At 36.9% G+C, this 16755-nt stretch overlaps 1 protein-coding gene across 9 annotated transcripts in view; it reads left to right on the forward strand.

Moving 5' to 3' along the window:
* PAM (peptidylglycine alpha-amidating monooxygenase) overlaps nt 1–16755 on the forward strand; it is a 383297-nt gene that overhangs the window by 249349 nt on the left and 117193 nt on the right. For all 9 annotated transcript variants that reach the window (XM_078153066.1, XM_020973957.2, XM_078153065.1 and 6 more), the window contains 5 exons: nt 11824–11872; nt 12985–13052; nt 15341–15421; nt 15728–15804; nt 16244–16347. In XM_078153066.1, the coding sequence (XP_078009192.1) occupies nt 11824–11872; nt 12985–13052; nt 15341–15421; nt 15728–15804; nt 16244–16347 (379 nt within the window). The remainder of the gene's footprint in view (nt 1–11823; nt 11873–12984; nt 13053–15340; nt 15422–15727; nt 15805–16243; nt 16348–16755) is intronic.

The raw sequence follows: 16755 nt of genomic DNA on the forward strand, positions 1-16755 counted from the left end.
GAGCTGTAGGGACCATTGTCGAGGAGGAACAGCCAGGCTGCCCAACCACATTGAGGCCTGGATTATACATGCCCCTTCCATGGCCTACCTTTTCCTTTCCCTTTTGCCCTTTCTCTCCCTTCTCCTTTATTTTTGGCAGCCCCACCCAGTATCTTACCTAGTGCTCTACAGTTCTCGTGGTATGACGACTGTGCTCATCCTCCAAGGGAAAAGGGAACCTTTTTGGCTTGCCATCCAAAGGGTGGATGGCCCAGCTTAGAAGAAAATTAACATCAGAAGTTTTGTCAGAGCTCCTACTGCCTGCAGGGAATGTTATCCTGACTGTGGAAGTAGAGAATAGTATTTTTTCTATCCTTTTTTAAAAAAGAAATCTTTTAATTTATTGTTATTAATAAAGTTGTATTTATTGAACCTCTAAACAGCACATTACATTTTAATTCACAAGCATGAATCACTAATCTAGCCTAGGTTAGGCCTGTTCAAAAATCCTTTACTTCTCCACATTCAGGCTTACTTGTTTTATTGAACTACTTTCATCTTTTTGGAGGAATAATCATAAATTCTACTTCCTTGGCCTTTCATTCTAGACTTTCTTCTCAGGATCTATTTATCTATGAAATGAGGAAGTTGGGCTAGATTATTCCTAAGGTCCCTTTAAGCTTTAGCATCTTATGATAGAATTTTTTTTTTTAATCCTCCCTTGCCTCTTCCTGTTCCCTAAATTCAGTAGTCTGAACTAGGCTTTTCAGACTGGGCAGGTATAAAGTAACATCAAGCCTTAAAATATACATTTAGGAGATGTCTTAATTCAGAACCTCTTCTAAGAGGTCTACTTTTACTAATGTCAGCCTGCTCTAACCATTCCCCTACCTTGAACACTCCATCAACAATTTTTATGTGGTCAGCATAATATTTGCTTTTAGCGTGGCTTTGTAACTGTTCCATAATTGTTTCATATTGTTGTTTTTTTCTCTCATAAGTGATTCTTTCCACTATCCCATACTGCCTCTTTAACCATTTTAATCCTAGAATATAGAGCTGTAAAGGACCTTAAATTGAATATCTCCCAAACTGCACTTTGGGAAGTTAATATCTGGTTAAGAAGATAGTGTCTGATAATGGGATTCATATTATAGGACTATGGCTTAAAATATAAGGTTCAGAGGCTTCTGTCAGGGCATTGTGTGCCCCTAACAAAGGCTGATAAGAATGCCTTACAAATCTAATTTTTAAAATATTTTTAAATTGAATATAATAGCAGAGGGAGAAAATTGCTCACATATGTCCATCAAGCTAGATACCATAATAAAAGGTTAATAGATCTTAATACCAGGATACTGTTCAACTAAAATGTAAAAGATTGAAGAAATTAGAGCTTTTCACAGAAGACAATCTGTGACTTAAAGTTCTATAGCATTAAGAGGAACAGTGATATTCTTGGTTTGAGAAATCATCTTTCTTTATGTTGTCATTATTTGTCTTATTTGCTGATTTAGTACTTAGAGTATGAGATGAGCTCTAGACTAAATGAGCTTTAGAGAACATTAGCCTTTTTAGACTGAAGACAATAATTTTCTTGAATCAGAAGTGAACTGGAATATAAAGCAGACTGAAAATCATCATTGGAAGATGCAAAGGCTAGCAGAAGCTTCTGAGTTTGCAAGGGGCAAGACTTCCATCTGGGAGTTACAAAACACTAATGCATCATTGTGACAAGCATCATGTTAGAGTTAAAAGGTCATAATCTTCATGGCAAATGCTGTGCTAAAATATGCTTTCGGCCAAATATCCTCTTGCTGCTGGAACATCTGTAGATATCAAGGTCTCTTCACGCCTCAAAACTTTATGGAAGAGGTCAAATAGGTCTCCATGTTTAAGTGTTTCTACCACTTCTTACAGGGGTTGTGTGTTTGTGTGTGTATGTGAGACAATAGTTATATTTAAATGATGTTTTTTAGGGTGGCCGGAGCCGAGATGGTGGAGTAAAAGCAGTGACTTGCTTGAGCTCTCCCCCAAACTCCTCCAAATACCTCTTAAAAAAGTCTCTAAAAAAATTCTAAAGCAGCAGAACCCACAAAAAGACAAAGTGAAACAAATTTCTAGCCCAAGACAACCCGGGTGGTTGATCAGAAAGGTATATCACGCCAGATGGGGAGAAGAACGCAATTCATAGTGGGCAAACCAGGCCTCAGCAAACCTGGAGCAGGCCTCAGAGGACTGAATCACGGGCAGCTGTGGCAGTTTCCAGACTTCTCAACCCATGAATGCCAAAGACAACTTAGAAGGTCAGTGGGAAAAGTCTGTGTCTGAGATGAGAGAGAAGCTCAGGAAGCAGCTGCCACCCCTGAGCTTCTGGCCCACAGGCTGAGGGGGAATTGAGTGGCTGATCAGAGGGGGATTGCAGGGATCTCTTTGCTGGTGCTGAGGCAGGATTTTCTTGCTTTGCCCATGCTTTGATCTGGGTCACAGTTCTAGGTGGTGGTCCTGGGGCCAGGAAGAGTGCTGGAGGGTATAGCTTGTAGTGGTGTTTAAGAGGAAATCCTCCTCACAGTTCCAAGGCAGAAAACAGTGCTTGTGATCACTAATAGACCACAGCACAGGCTGGGAAAGGAGTAAACACCTCTCCCCTTATCATACCACCTTGCAAGAACTGAAAATTTACGGGTCCCTACAAGTATCTCTGAAAACAGCTGTATAAATCCCTGAAACTTGGAACAGTACATTCTCCACATTGGAAGCAGACTCTTACCTTAACAAAGAGTTTAAAACTCAAGTAATAGGCCAGGATCATGAGCAAGCAGTGCAAAAAGAGTCAGACTATGTTATCTTACTTTGGTGACAAAGAAGATCAAAATATACAACCAGAAGAACACAACAAAGTCAGAGCTCCTACATCCAAAGCCTCCAAGAAAAATATGAATTGGTCCCAGGCCATGAAAGAGCTCAAAAAGGATTTTGAGAAGCAAGTAAGAGAAGTAGAGGGAAAACTGGGAAGAGAAATGAGAGTGATGCAAGAAAATCATGAAAAACAGCTTGCTAAAGGAGATCCAAAAAAAAATACTGAAGAAAATAACACCTTAAAAAATAGCCTAACCCAAATGGGAAAAGAGGTCCAAAAAGCCAATGAGGAGAAGAATGCCTTAAAAAGTAAAATTGGCTAAATGGAAAAGGAAGTCGAAAAGCTTACTGAAGAAAATACTTTTCTTAAAAATTAGAATGGCGCAGTTGGAAGGTAGTGACTTTATGAGAAATCAAGACACTGTAAAACAAATCCAAAAGAATGAAAAATTAGAAAACAATGTGAAGTATCCCACTGGAAAAACAACTGACCTGGAAAATAGATACAGGAGAGATAATTTAAAAATTATTGGACTGTCTGAAAGCTATGATCAAAAAATGAGCCTAGACATCATCTTTCAAGAAATTATCAAGGAAAACTGCCCTGATATTTTAGAACCAGAGAGCACAATAGAAATTGAAAGAATCCACCGATCTCCTCCTGAAAGAGATCCCCAAAGGAAAACTCCTACAAATATTGTAGCCAAATTCCAGGATTCCCAGGTCAAGGAGAAAATATTGCAAGCAGCCAGAAAGAAATAATTGAGGTATTGTGGAAACACAATCAGGATAACACAAGATTTAATAGCTTCCGCATTGTGACCAGAGCACTTGGATATAGTAGGATGACAACCAAGAATCACCTACCCAGCAAAACTGAGCATAATCCTTCAGGGGGAAAAATGGTTATTCAGTGAAATAGAGGACTTTTAAGCATTCTTGATGAAAAGGTCAGAGCTGAATAGAAAATTTGACTTTCAAATATAAGACTCAAGTGAAAAATGAAGAGGTAAACAGGAAAGAGAAATCATAAGAGACTTATTAAGGTTGAACTGTTTATATTCCTGCATGGAAAGATGATATTTGTAACTCATGAGTCTTTTGTCAGTATTAGAGTAGTTGGAGGTAAAATTATAGATAGACAGATGGATAGATAGATAGATAGATAGAGGGCACAGAGTGAGTTGAAGATGAAGGGGTAATATCTGGAGAATAGAATTAAGGAGCATGAGAAGATTATACAGGGAGAGGGAGAAATGGAGAAATAGAATGGGGTAAATTATCTCACATAAAACAGACAAGAAAAGGCTTTTACAGTGGAGGGGAAGTGAGGGAAGGTGAGAGGGAATGAGTGAATCTTGTTCTCATCGGATTTGGCTTAAGGAGGGAACAACATACACATTCAATTGGGTATGGAAATCTATCTTACCCTACAGGAAAATAGGGGGAAAGGAGACCAGAGAGTAGGAGGATGATAGAGGGGAGGGCAGATTGAGGGAGGGGTTAATCAGAAACAAACACTTCTAAGGAGGGACAGGGTCAAAAGAGAAAATAGAATAAATGGGGGGGGTGGAATAGGATTAAGGGAAATATACTTAGTTTTTCACAATATGACTATTATGGAAGCGTTTTGCATGACTACACATGTATAACCTGTATCAAGTTGCTTGCCTTCTCAATGAGGGTGGCTGGGGAGGGAGGAAGGGAGAAAATTTAGAACAGAAAGTTTTAAAAACAAATGTTAAAAAAATTTTCACATGCAACTGGGAAATAAGATATACAGGAAATAGGGTATAGAAATCTATCCTGCCCTACAGGAAAATTGAAGGTGAAGGGGATAAGAGAAGGGGGGGAGGGAGAGATAGAAGGGAGGGCAGATTAGGGGAACGGGTATTCAGAATGCATGCCATCTTGGGGTGGGGGGAGGGATGAGATGGGGAGAAAATTTGGAACTCAAAATCTTGTGGAAGTGAATGTTGAAAACTAAAAATAAATTAATTTTTTAAAAGAAGAAATTATGGTTTTTAGGTGGGAAAACTTTTTTTAAATCCCTAATCAAAAACAATTTTTTAAAGTCATGTAAGACTTTTGATTTGATGTAAGCTTTTGGGAGGACTGCAGGGAGGAAGGATATTAGTGTTGTTTTTTAAAGTGAAAAGAAATAAATTTATCCTTTCTTCTGAAGGTCTTTATAATAATAGTTGTTATGTAACTTTCAGGTTGCAGAGTGCTTTATGTTGATTATACTATTGGATTCTCACAATAGTCACATGAAGGAATTGTTACTTTTATCTTTAGCTTACTGATTGGGCATTTGAGGCTCCTAGAGTTTAAATGATTTGCTTAGAGCATCACATAGCTAGAAATCATCTAAGGTGGTCTGGATTTGCTCTTTCTGACTCTAATTCTAGTGCTCTATCCACAGCAATCTACCTACAAGACATTTCAAAATTCTTTTTTATGAAGCCTAGGATCAAACCAGGGACCTTTAGATATTCATTCTACTACTCCAACAACTGAGCTATCTCAATTACATTATTCATTGGCTAATGAATTGTTTTATAACATTGTCCTCTAAAATTTGCTGCCCTTCTTCCTAAGATTTCTCCCATATTTTGTTGCAACTGACAGTTGTTGACACAGTATCATTGGTAATATTCATAATACTCTCAATGTTATGGCACATTTCAGTCTTAATTACAGAATTCTTAGATACCTCCTGAGGTGTGCTAATTCATTTGCAAATTTCTTCCTATTTCACGCCTTTATAAAAAGTCTTAGTAGAAGGTGATCAACTAAGCTATATTACTGGGACTGAAATATTATGAGATTGGATTTTTCCCCAGCAAAGATGCAAAGAAAGCCCATGAGACAGTTCTCACATACATTCCTGCTCAGTTGGAGATGGAATTTTAGAAAGTAGTTCCTGGATACTTACCAATTAGAATGGAAAATTAAATTTGGTAGGATTTTTTTTTTAGGTCAGAGGAGCTAAATCCTTGATTCAGAGTGTGATCACCAATTAATCATTTGTAATGTGATGCACAGTGACTATATTTCAGATTGCTAATATGCAGTACATAGTGAAACCATTTCTCTTTGAAAATGGATTCAGTGGTTTATTAAGATGCCTACAATATTTTACATCAAAGCCATAACCAGACTGAAGCTGCAATCATTACCCCACATGGGAACACCCATCCTCCATCTAGAAGCTCCTACAACACAAGTCATTTAGATTTTTATGTGACCCATAAGCATTAGGAACTCCATTAGTACAAAATTACTGCATTTGGCCATGCTGTATATTGGTCTTTCTGGATATAAAAAAAGGAAAAATGCAACATAATAGCAGAACTATGTAAAACAATAATAAACTCTTTTCTTTCAGTCCATCAGCAAGCATTTTAAGTGCCTGCCATGTGCCAGAAGCATACTAACATGGGTACATACTTATCTTATTGAAAATAATTTGTGGGGAGGGGTTAGGAAGATTGTGAAATATGAACATAGTGGAATGTTATCGTGCCAGGATAGTAACCATGGGGAATCTGGAGAGGCATGAGAAGCATGGTGAAGAGTAAAGTGATCAGAACCATAATAGTGTGTTCAATGACTGCAGTCATGTGGACAAGGAAAACACTAAAACAAATCTGAACCCGAAATCGTGAGATTAACCTTGGCCCCAAAGAAGAGGTGAGAAGATATGCTTCCCTGCTTTCATCAGAGATACCAGAGACAGGGATAGTGAGTATGAAGTGTTAAATGAATAGTCACTGTGACAGATAATTTTGTTAGGCTGTTCTTTGTTGAAAGAGAGGGCCCAGTGAATTAATAATAATGATGACCACATTTATATATAGCACTTGCAATGTGCCAGACACTGTGTTAAGTAATTTACAAATGTTATCTTGTTGGAGATAGAGAGTATCTAGAAAAATTGATGTAGAAACAAAAGGTGTCAATGGAACTGAAAGGAAAAACAATCAAAACCAACTGACATAATGACTAACTCATGGAACAAAATGTTATCATTAAAAAAATCATTTAGAAAACAAAGCTCTGAAATTTTACAATCTATTAGGTAATATAAGACTTATGACCACACAGGGAACTCAAAACTGGTTGTAACCCTGAGCAAGTCATTAACTATAAAACAAAATCAAAGATGCTAAATGTATAGGGGAGGTTTAAGATCCTATAAGAATTCAGGGAAAGGGGGTTATTTCTGGTTAGGGTAGAGTAAGGAGTTGGGGAATTTTTTATAGAGTTAAATGGCATTTGATCTGTTCTTGAAGAACAGGTAAAATTTCATTAATTGGAGATTAAAAGGAATCAATTCCAAGTATGGAGAATGACATGAGCAAAGAATAAAGGCAGAAAAGGTTACACTATGCTTAGGAAAGGAGACATCAGTGAGTCTGGAGACAACATAAAGCATTTGAAAGGGATATTTTGGCTAGAAAGATATTTTGGAGAGAGACTAAAGAAGACTCTAAATGCCAACCTAAAGAGAAATTACAGAAAATACAGAAAGTATTGATGGACATCGATATTTGCTATTTGATTACCAAAGTATCAAATATGATTAATCAATCTATATTCCAACTTGTGTTGTATGTTAGATCAAAATGCCCATATCAATACTTAATACGTCTTGTCATATGTGGTGGTATTTTGTTTTGTTCAAACAAGTCATGGGTGAAAGGGAATAGTCTCTAAGGAAACCTAATCATGATTTATGTGCATATTTCACTTAGTTATTAAAAATTACTTAAAGAAAGAATCTAGCATTTTTATATCAAAAACTTTTCTTCAATTATATTAAAATTGCCTGCTCTCCAGTAAAATTAAAGTGAGTTTTCCTCATTACAGATATTGAACAAGTTTTTGTTTTTGATGTTATAACTAAATATGTATTTTAAATTTGTTTCACATAGCTTTTCATAATCAATAATTCAGATTAGGCACTATTATGTCATCCACACTGGGCAATTTTTGATACTATATTCTTGCTCTTTTCTATAAGTTTAGACAGCCTTATAAGGAAATCACACTAGTATCTTCCTCCAGGTAATTATGTAAATAAGAGCTAAGTCATTAATAATTTATTTCTGTTTGATTTAAATTAGTAAGCATTTGTCGAGCGCTTAGCATGTGCCAGGCCCTGCCCTAAGTTTGGGGAATATAAAGATAAAAATGAAACAGTACTTGTCTTCAAGAACCTTACTAGGGAAAAACAACATAACACAATTAAGATCATATATTATATTTCAGGACAGTAGGTGATACAGTGGATAGAGCTGGGTCTAGAGTGAAGAAGACTAGTCTTTGTGAATTCAGATCTGTCCTGAGACATTTGCTAGCAGTGTGACACTGGGCAAGTTGCTCAATCCTATTTCCCTCAGTATCCTCATCTACAAAATGAGCTGGAGAAGGAAATAGCAAACCATTCCAGTATCTTTGTCAAGAAAATCCCAAATGGGGTCATGAAGAGTCAGATATGACTGAAAATCTACTGAACAACAACAACAAAATAGGTATAGCCACAGAATGATTTCTTTGGTGATTACTTGCGAGAGAGGGGAATCACTAGTAATTCCAGGGTTAGTTAGCCATTCTGTCAACTAGCATTTATTAAGTACTTATAAGTGCCAGACACTGGGCTAAGTGCTAAACACAAACACACACACACACACACACACACACACACACACACACACACACACGGATATCACAGTCCAAAGGGCACAACCTATAAATGACTACATGTTAAAAAAAAAAGATATATTCAGGATATATCGGGGGTAGTCTCAAAGAGAAAGCACTAGGATTAAAGAGGACTGAGAAATGTTTCTTGTAGAAGTTGGGACTTTAGCTGTGACGTGAAGAAAATCAGGGAAGCCAGGAGGTGGAGATGAAGGGGAAAAACATTCCAAACATGGAGGACAGGAAATGAAAACACTCAAGGGTTGGTAGATGGAGTACTGTGTGCAAGGGACAGCAAGGCCAGTGTCACTGCATCAGAAATGACATGGTGGCAAGTAAGGTGTGAGAAGACTAGAAAGAAAGAGGGGCCAGATTGTGAAGAATTTTAAAAGCCAAACAGAGAATTTTTATATTTGAGCCGGAGCCACTGGATTCTACTGAAGAGATTAGTGATATGGTTAGATCTGCCCTTATGAAGATCAATTTGACATACAAACGAAGGTTCTATCAGAATAAGGAGAAATTTGAGTCAAAGAGACCAACTTGCAGGAAGAAGGCCTACAACAGGATGACAGCAGTGTCATGGGAGAGAAGGGGACATATAGGAGAGATGTGTAAAGGTAGAAATGACAGGATTTGACAACTAATTGGGAGAGAGGCATTGAGGATGACACCTAGGTTGTGAGCCTGGGTGACTGGGTAGGAGGATAATGGTACCCTCAATATTAAAAGGGAAGGGTTTGAGGGGAAACAATGAGTTCATTTTGAACATGTGAAGTTGAAGATGTCTGATAGACAGTCGGAGATATGATACTGAGGATTTGTTAAGAGAATGGTTAGGGCTGAACAAGTAAATATGAGAGTCATCTGCATAGAGAGGATAGTTGACATCATGGGAACTGATGAGATCACCAAGTGGATTAATTAGGAGGAGAAGGAAAGAGAGCCCCCCAGGACTAAGCCTTGGGGACATCTCAAGTATACCAGGTAGGACCTGGATGAATATCCAGCAAAGTAGACAGAGAAGGAATGGTCAAACAAGAAGAGAGCAGTGTGGAATGAATGGCTCCAGGAAGAAATAAATTCCCTATCAGTTGATATTTTCAATTGAAGAAGGGATGACCAGTTGTCAGAGATGCTACAGAGTGAATTCATTATTTAGCCATGGTATAGAACAGATGGTTTCTGATCTCAAATCTCTTCTAAACTCTGGGAACCTGTAATTACTAAATAATATTCCTAAATCTGCCCTGAATGGAAATCAGATGACAAATTTGCTCCCCTCCTCTGATAACCTATGATAACGTTTTCTAATTCTGACTCACCTTTCAACTCCCTTACCTTTCATTAAAAAGACTATGAATGGCATGTTATGTAGGTTATGTATGTTATGTATACGTGTTATATATGTTTTTCCCTCTCCTTTGCTTCATAAAATTGATAACTTCTTCAAAGCAAAGCCTAGGTGCCACTTTTTACTAGAGATCTTTGTGACATTCCCTCTTTGTCACTTTGCCAAAATATGGTGCACTGAACTGAGTGCTGTACTATAGATGGGGTCTGATCAAGTCAGAGTACAGCTTAGAGTAAGAGTAAGACTTACTGCTTACTCTGAAAATTATAGTCCATTAATCCAGTTAAAGATTTCATCTTCTGACAACCCTTTTAGACTTTTGATTCATACCAAGCTGGCCTCTGGTTCTTTTCACAGAAACTGTTTTTCAGTAATGTTTTCCTACCCAAAAAAAATCCTAGATTTGCTCAATTGCAAGGTTTATTTTCAAACCTAAATGCATTCCTTTACATTTATAGCTACTCAAAGACAAATCCTAGAAAAACTGAATTCTGGAAAATTCAAGATTTTCAGATCTTATATATTAAAGTAATAAAATGTCAGACAAGAATATTAAAAAAAGTAGGAAAAGGTCTTTGAATACAAAAGGGATTAATCTTGGCAAAAATGGGGGAAATGTGTTTTTGTCATTAAGAATTAGTAAAAGGGAGAAGGCATAGAGTTGACAAGGAGCAAACCATATTTAATAAAATAAAAAGGGAAATAATCTAAAGTCAGCTGATGAAGAACCCAGTAGAAGAATGTAGACTAGGATGATGAGCAGTAGTCATTGTATGTGGAATTTTTGCATCTAGGTCAGACTCATTCAATTCAGTAAACATTTATTGATACGTAAGGCAAAGAAGAAGTATGACATGGTAGAAAGGATAGTCTCTAAATTCAGTCTCAACTCACAGAAACTGACTGTGTGACTCTGGACAAGTCATTTAAACCCTCAATGTTCAGGCAACTCTCTAAAACTGTAAGTGGTAAAACTGACATTATTAGTAAAGGAAATTTCCTCACCATGATTCCTCTCCACCAAAAAATCGTAGAGCCGTGTGTGTGTGTGTGTGTGTGTGTGTGTGTGTGTGTGTAAAAAATTTAACTCTACTGGTCCCAGTGGAGACAAGAGAACCCTGCCTTTACCCTCTATGCTAAGGACCCCTCTGCTCTAGACCTAGGCAGATGTGGACCTGGTTTAGTCCTGCAAAAGCCAGACTTCCAGAGAAAAGATCATGTTCTTTTGCCACGTTATCTTTTGGGGGTTTTACATCCCAACCTCAGGAAAATTACTTAAAGTTCTTATTTTGGCAAATGTCTAGGATCTTCCAAAAGTTGTGGTGAGGGCAGTAGAAATATACCCAAGGTACGATGTAGATCAGGTTTTGGACAGCTATTTATTCATTCTACACAAAAGAAAATGTAAATGCAAGAGACTAAAGTACACATTAATAAATAAACTTAAAGAAACAGTAACTACTATTGTGCTCTTCCAAAGACATGATGCAATTTGTTGTACTGCTTGAAGAGGCATTTTATATTTCACCTCAGCTCAGCACTGTCCAGGTCTATATCTTTTGTAAGCCAGACTAGGATCTGGATTTATCCTTCCGTAATAATGGGGCACCTTCTCCTAGAATTGCCATAGTGAGTATGGAAAGAGCACCTCTTTATGAGCTGAGGAACCCCCAAAATACTGATCTCTCAGGGGAGTCATATGCATAGAGCTAGTAATTGAACTATTCAGTTGCATCTCTGTGGATGTTTGACTTGGATTATCAATTTTCCAACTTGTGAAATATCTGAGAACAGTTAAGAAAACATATGGGAAAGCAATTTATGAATTGTAAAGTGTGTTCATGAGGTAAGAAAATTTAATCATGTTGAAGTCTCTATCTTGATGTGCCATACTCATAGTGTGTCTTTGTGTGTATTTTCAGATAACCACAAGGATTGTTCTGGTGTGACCTTGCACCTGACACGTCTACAGTAAGTACTTTTAATTATAAAATGTGAATTAATCACTGGCTAGTTCTCAGTGGTACCACCCTACCCCTTTATCCTACCCCACTGACTCACAGCTCAGAGAAAAACAGCATTATTGGGGTAACCAAGAACCCAAGTCTCACACTACTACCTGAATCACTGGCTCTGAGTCTTATTTCAACCAAATCATGATGAGCATTATGAGGGAGGTGGGGAGAGGAGATAGAATCAACTTTTTCTGTATTTTACATTGTATGTTTTCTTTATCATGTAAGCAATCAGTGTTTTGTCAATATAGCATACTGTTCAATCTTGAAAAAAAATTACATGAAATTGAATTTTAAAATTAAAGTGAAGGATTTGCCCTGTCATATAAATGAGTATTGATCTATTTGACCAGAAGAGATGTGACAGTGGTTCTGATTAGAAATTTAAGGTGTAGCTTCTTATTATTTCTTTTGGTTTTGGGTTTCCCACATTACTTTAGTCAGAAGCATTTTATTCTGTGGAGCACAAATGAAGATATTATCTTTGCCTTTTCTTCACCCAGTGATTGGGCATGGTAGAAAGCATACTTATTAGTATACTCCTTACACCCCATTCCTCTTTCACGCTCTTTCTCTGGGACTATTACTTTGCAATTGTCTCTTCATTAAACTATCCCTCCCCCCTTAAATCATCCTGGCCTCCCCATTCCTCAGCCTCTTCAACTCCAATGAGAAGTATCTCCAATGTACCTCAGATATGAGAAGAGGTCGTGTCGTAGACTCCTCCCGTCCAACTGCAGAGACTGTTCATTAGATTTTGACAACATTTATGTCATATTAGATATTCGAAAGTGTAAGTTTTAATCATAATTTAGTTCTATTTTATTTTTTTAATTATTTGAGGGGAAAATTAGTGTATATGTTATATGTCTTTACTCTCCCACTTTAGTGCTTTTCATCCATCTATCAAACATAGCTGCATTCATTATGCCCTAAGACATAGAGGTCGTTTATTAATTAACATTTGCTAAGCTGATGTTTTATAGCATATTTTATTTACAAAGTGATAGATTTCATGTTTGTACTTTTTTGAGAAACATGAAATAAACATGATTTTTTTTTCTACAGGCAACCTTTAATTGCTGGCATGTATCTTATGATGTCTGTGGATACTGTCATACCACCAGGGGAGAAAGGTGAGTGACGTTATGTTAACAGTTTCTCTTATTAGATATTCGATTCTTAAAATGCATTAGTGAATAGAGTACTGGACTTGGAGTCAAAAAGTCTTGGTCCAAGATCCACCTCAGTGACACCAGCTCCTAGTTCCACAAGCAAGACACTCCATCTCTCTGCTCCGGGGCATTTTCTCTGGCTGTCCTCCATTCATGATATGCTCTCCCTTCTCCCCTTCCAACTACTGAACTCCCTAGCTTCCTTTAAGTCCCAACTAAAATCCCCCCTTCTACTGGAAGATTTCCCCAATTACTCTTAATTCCAGAGCCTTCTCACTTGTAATTATTTCCTGTTTATCCTGTCAATAACTTGTTTGTATATTTCTGTTTGCAAGTTGTCTTCCTTATTAGATTGTAAGCTTCTTGAGGATAGAGACTGACTTTTGCTTCTTGTTGTATCCCTAGCACTTAGCACAGTGCCTGGTACATAGTAAGCACTTAGTAAGTGTTAATTGGTTGATTGATTGAGCTAGGTGACCTAAGCAAATCCTTTATCCTCTATGTGCTTGAAACAGCTTCCTAGTCTTATCTGTTAAGTCCTAGTTGTACTTACTGGCCCTTTGTTTCCTGTTGCCTGATTAGGTAGAAGTAGGAATTCCCCATGCTGACAAAAATCACAAATCTTTCCAGTATTTATTGCCTCTTGGGCTCAGGAATATGCATCAAGAGTACCATTATCTTTTAGAATGAATTTTGTTCCCTGAGTAAAACTAAACCTTGTTATACACAGGAACACAAATCAGTACATTTTGAGGCACAAGTGAGACCCATGCATCTCAAAACTTTATTGACATTCTCACCATCTTTAACGCATTAAATAATGGCATAATTTCAGTATCATGTTTCTTTACTATTTCTACCCAGTTACTGAAGTACTAATGAAGAAGGCTAGAGAATAGAATGTAGAGTATAGAAACTGAGAAAAGAGCAAGCCAGATGTGCTTTCTCTGGGCAATTGAGAGTGCTCTATAGAAAAGATAATACCATAGTCTATTCTTATGATCAGAAAACTAGCAGATCCAGCACTAGCTTTTTTATCAACCTTAGGCCATTGAAACTCTCTAAACCTCAGTTCCCTTGTCTGTAAAATGGGCATAATGATTTCTGGCTTTTGCTGTCTTGGAGGGATATTGTGAGGGTAAGTGGAGTAATATAACATACTTTTGAAGAGAAAGGCAGTATAATTAGCAAAATTATTTTTACCATTATTTTCACTTTAAATTATCTTTTAAATTGACACAGAGTGTATAGAGAGTGGGCCTTAGAGTTAGGAATACATGAATTGAGGTCCCTCCTCTGACATATAATCACTATGTGACCCTGACTAAGTCGCTTAACTTCTGCATGTACTAGGCTAAAACTGTAAGTTGAGGAAGAGGTGCTGATCTGCATTCATAGAAGGAGTTTTTTCATTGGGAGCTTCACCTACAGCATTGAAATTTTTGTTGGGTCAATTGCTTTCAGTCTTGTCCAGCTCTTCATGGTCCCATCTGGGGTTTTCTTGCCAAAGATACTGGAATGGTTTGTCATTTCCCTCTCCAGCTCATTTTACAGATGAGGAAACTGAGGCAAACAGGGTTAAGTGACTTGCCCAGAGTCACCCAGCTAGTAAGTGTCTGAGGCCAGATTTGAACTCAGGAAGATGATTCCAGGCCTGGCAGTCTATCTACTGCATGACCTAACTGCCCTGAAATCCTAGGATTGGTTAAAAAAATTCTTTTTAAATTTAATGACCAGAACTACCTCCTCATTATTTATGTCCATGTGTTCATTTTAGTAATATTTGTGGAGCTCAAACTATTTGGAAGATGTTATTGATTTGGAAGAAGTCTTATTGATTTACATGTTTTGATTTAATAAAAAGCAAATCTCTTCTTTGTGAAATTCAAGGCAGGTTTCATCAAGCTTACTTTTTCTGCAGAATAAATTTCAAAATTAAAGTACTAGCCAAAGCCTCTAAGATTACTTTAGGTGTCCAACCCTGGTCAGCTTTGTTTATGAACTGTGGATGTGATAAGAAAGATCCTGGCATGGTTTCCTATTCTTCTTTGAAGTCTTTACTATAAGTAATACAATGTCTTTCATACAGAAGACCTTACTTATAAATATTTGTTGAATTAAGTTCCTTCAGAGAAGATTGGAACAATATTCTGCATTCTGTGCTACAAAAATGTCTTTGGTGAACTAGCTAACCAACAAAAATAATGACCAAATAATAACATTTTTCTTTCTCTTTTCATTTCTAATAGTGGTCAATGCAGATGTCTCATGCCATTACAAAAAATATCCAATGCACCTCTTTGCATATAGAGTTCACACTCACCACTTGGGTAAGAACGTTGAGCAACTTTGTTTAAATATAATGTTTGTTTCTTTACGTTATGCTAATAATAAGAACGAAAGCTGTAAATTGCCTTCAGTCTCAAAGTTATCTTGAATGAAATATATTAACCACACCTCTTTTACAGAATAACTTGGAAATTTTTACTCAGTTTACCAAAAATTACATTGGAGGGTTTACGTATAGACAAGATTTCTTTTTGAAGAGACATGTATTTAATTTAAAAGTAGTCAATGATAACTCTTGTATTTCTAAGGTATCAGTAATAATTCATCATAGTTATGTGTTTATGTAGGTAAAGTAGTAAGTGGATACAGAGTAAGGAATGGACAATGGACGTTAATAGGGCGACAAAGTCCTCAGTTGCCACAGGTATGTGAAAAGCAATTGAACTTTTGGCGGGGGGAGATAAGCAAAAAAACTCCAAAACCACAACAACTGATTGTTTCCCTAAAATTTCTTGAATAGCTTTTGTATACCAGATTCTAATTCCCTTCAACATCCAGCCTTGCTCTGTTCTGTTAAATTCCAGAATGATTGCAAACACATTGGTGAAGACGTATCTATCCTAAAAATTACTTAAAATCAGTTTCTCAGATTTGAGTAATCAGATTCTTAATTTTTTTTTCAGATTTTAGTGATTTATTTTTAAGTTTAGTGTTCTTAAGTTTAAAACCTTGGGATTAACTTTCCTATCAAACCATGAAAAAAAATAATGTCTTAACTTCTTAAGGGAAGACAAAAACATTAGGCCCAAGATTCTATACAACGTGTTTCCCTTAATGCATTTTTATCTTTGTTTTACGGACAGGCTTTTTATCCTGTGGAACACCCAGTAGATGTTAGCTTTGGTGATATTTTAGCAGCAAGGTGTGTATTTAGTGGTGAAGGAAGAACTGAAGACACACATATTGGGTATGTTCCCCAAAACCCTTTCCCTACCTTCTTTTTTTCTTCCTTTCAGTGAAGCATGATTATGAAAAAATGAATAATGCAGAGGTATACAGTCAAACTATCTGTGTCATTTTTTCAATTGAAAACTTATCAACTCTTTTCCAAACTATTAAGAAAAAGATTGCTCAATTTTGTTATAGTCCTTCCTTCCTGATTTCCACAGGACACCTTGTCTGTCATATCCATAAGACAGAGATCGAGTAAGTTGATAGAACATAACTTGACAGGTTCCTTCTTTCCCTTTCATCAATTAATATAAGTATAATCATTTTGAAAAGATGTAGATTCTAGGGGCAGCTAAGTGGTGCAGTGGATAGAGCTCTCGCCTTGGAGTTAGGAGGACCTGAGTTCAAATCCAGTCTCAGACAG

This window comes from Phascolarctos cinereus, unplaced genomic scaffold (genome assembly GCF_003287225.1).
Source record: "Phascolarctos cinereus isolate Bilbo 61053 unplaced genomic scaffold, phaCin_HiC Scaffold_4;HRSCAF=312, whole genome shotgun sequence".
In the NCBI taxonomy this organism is placed as follows: Eukaryota; Metazoa; Chordata; class Mammalia; order Diprotodontia; family Phascolarctidae; genus Phascolarctos; species Phascolarctos cinereus.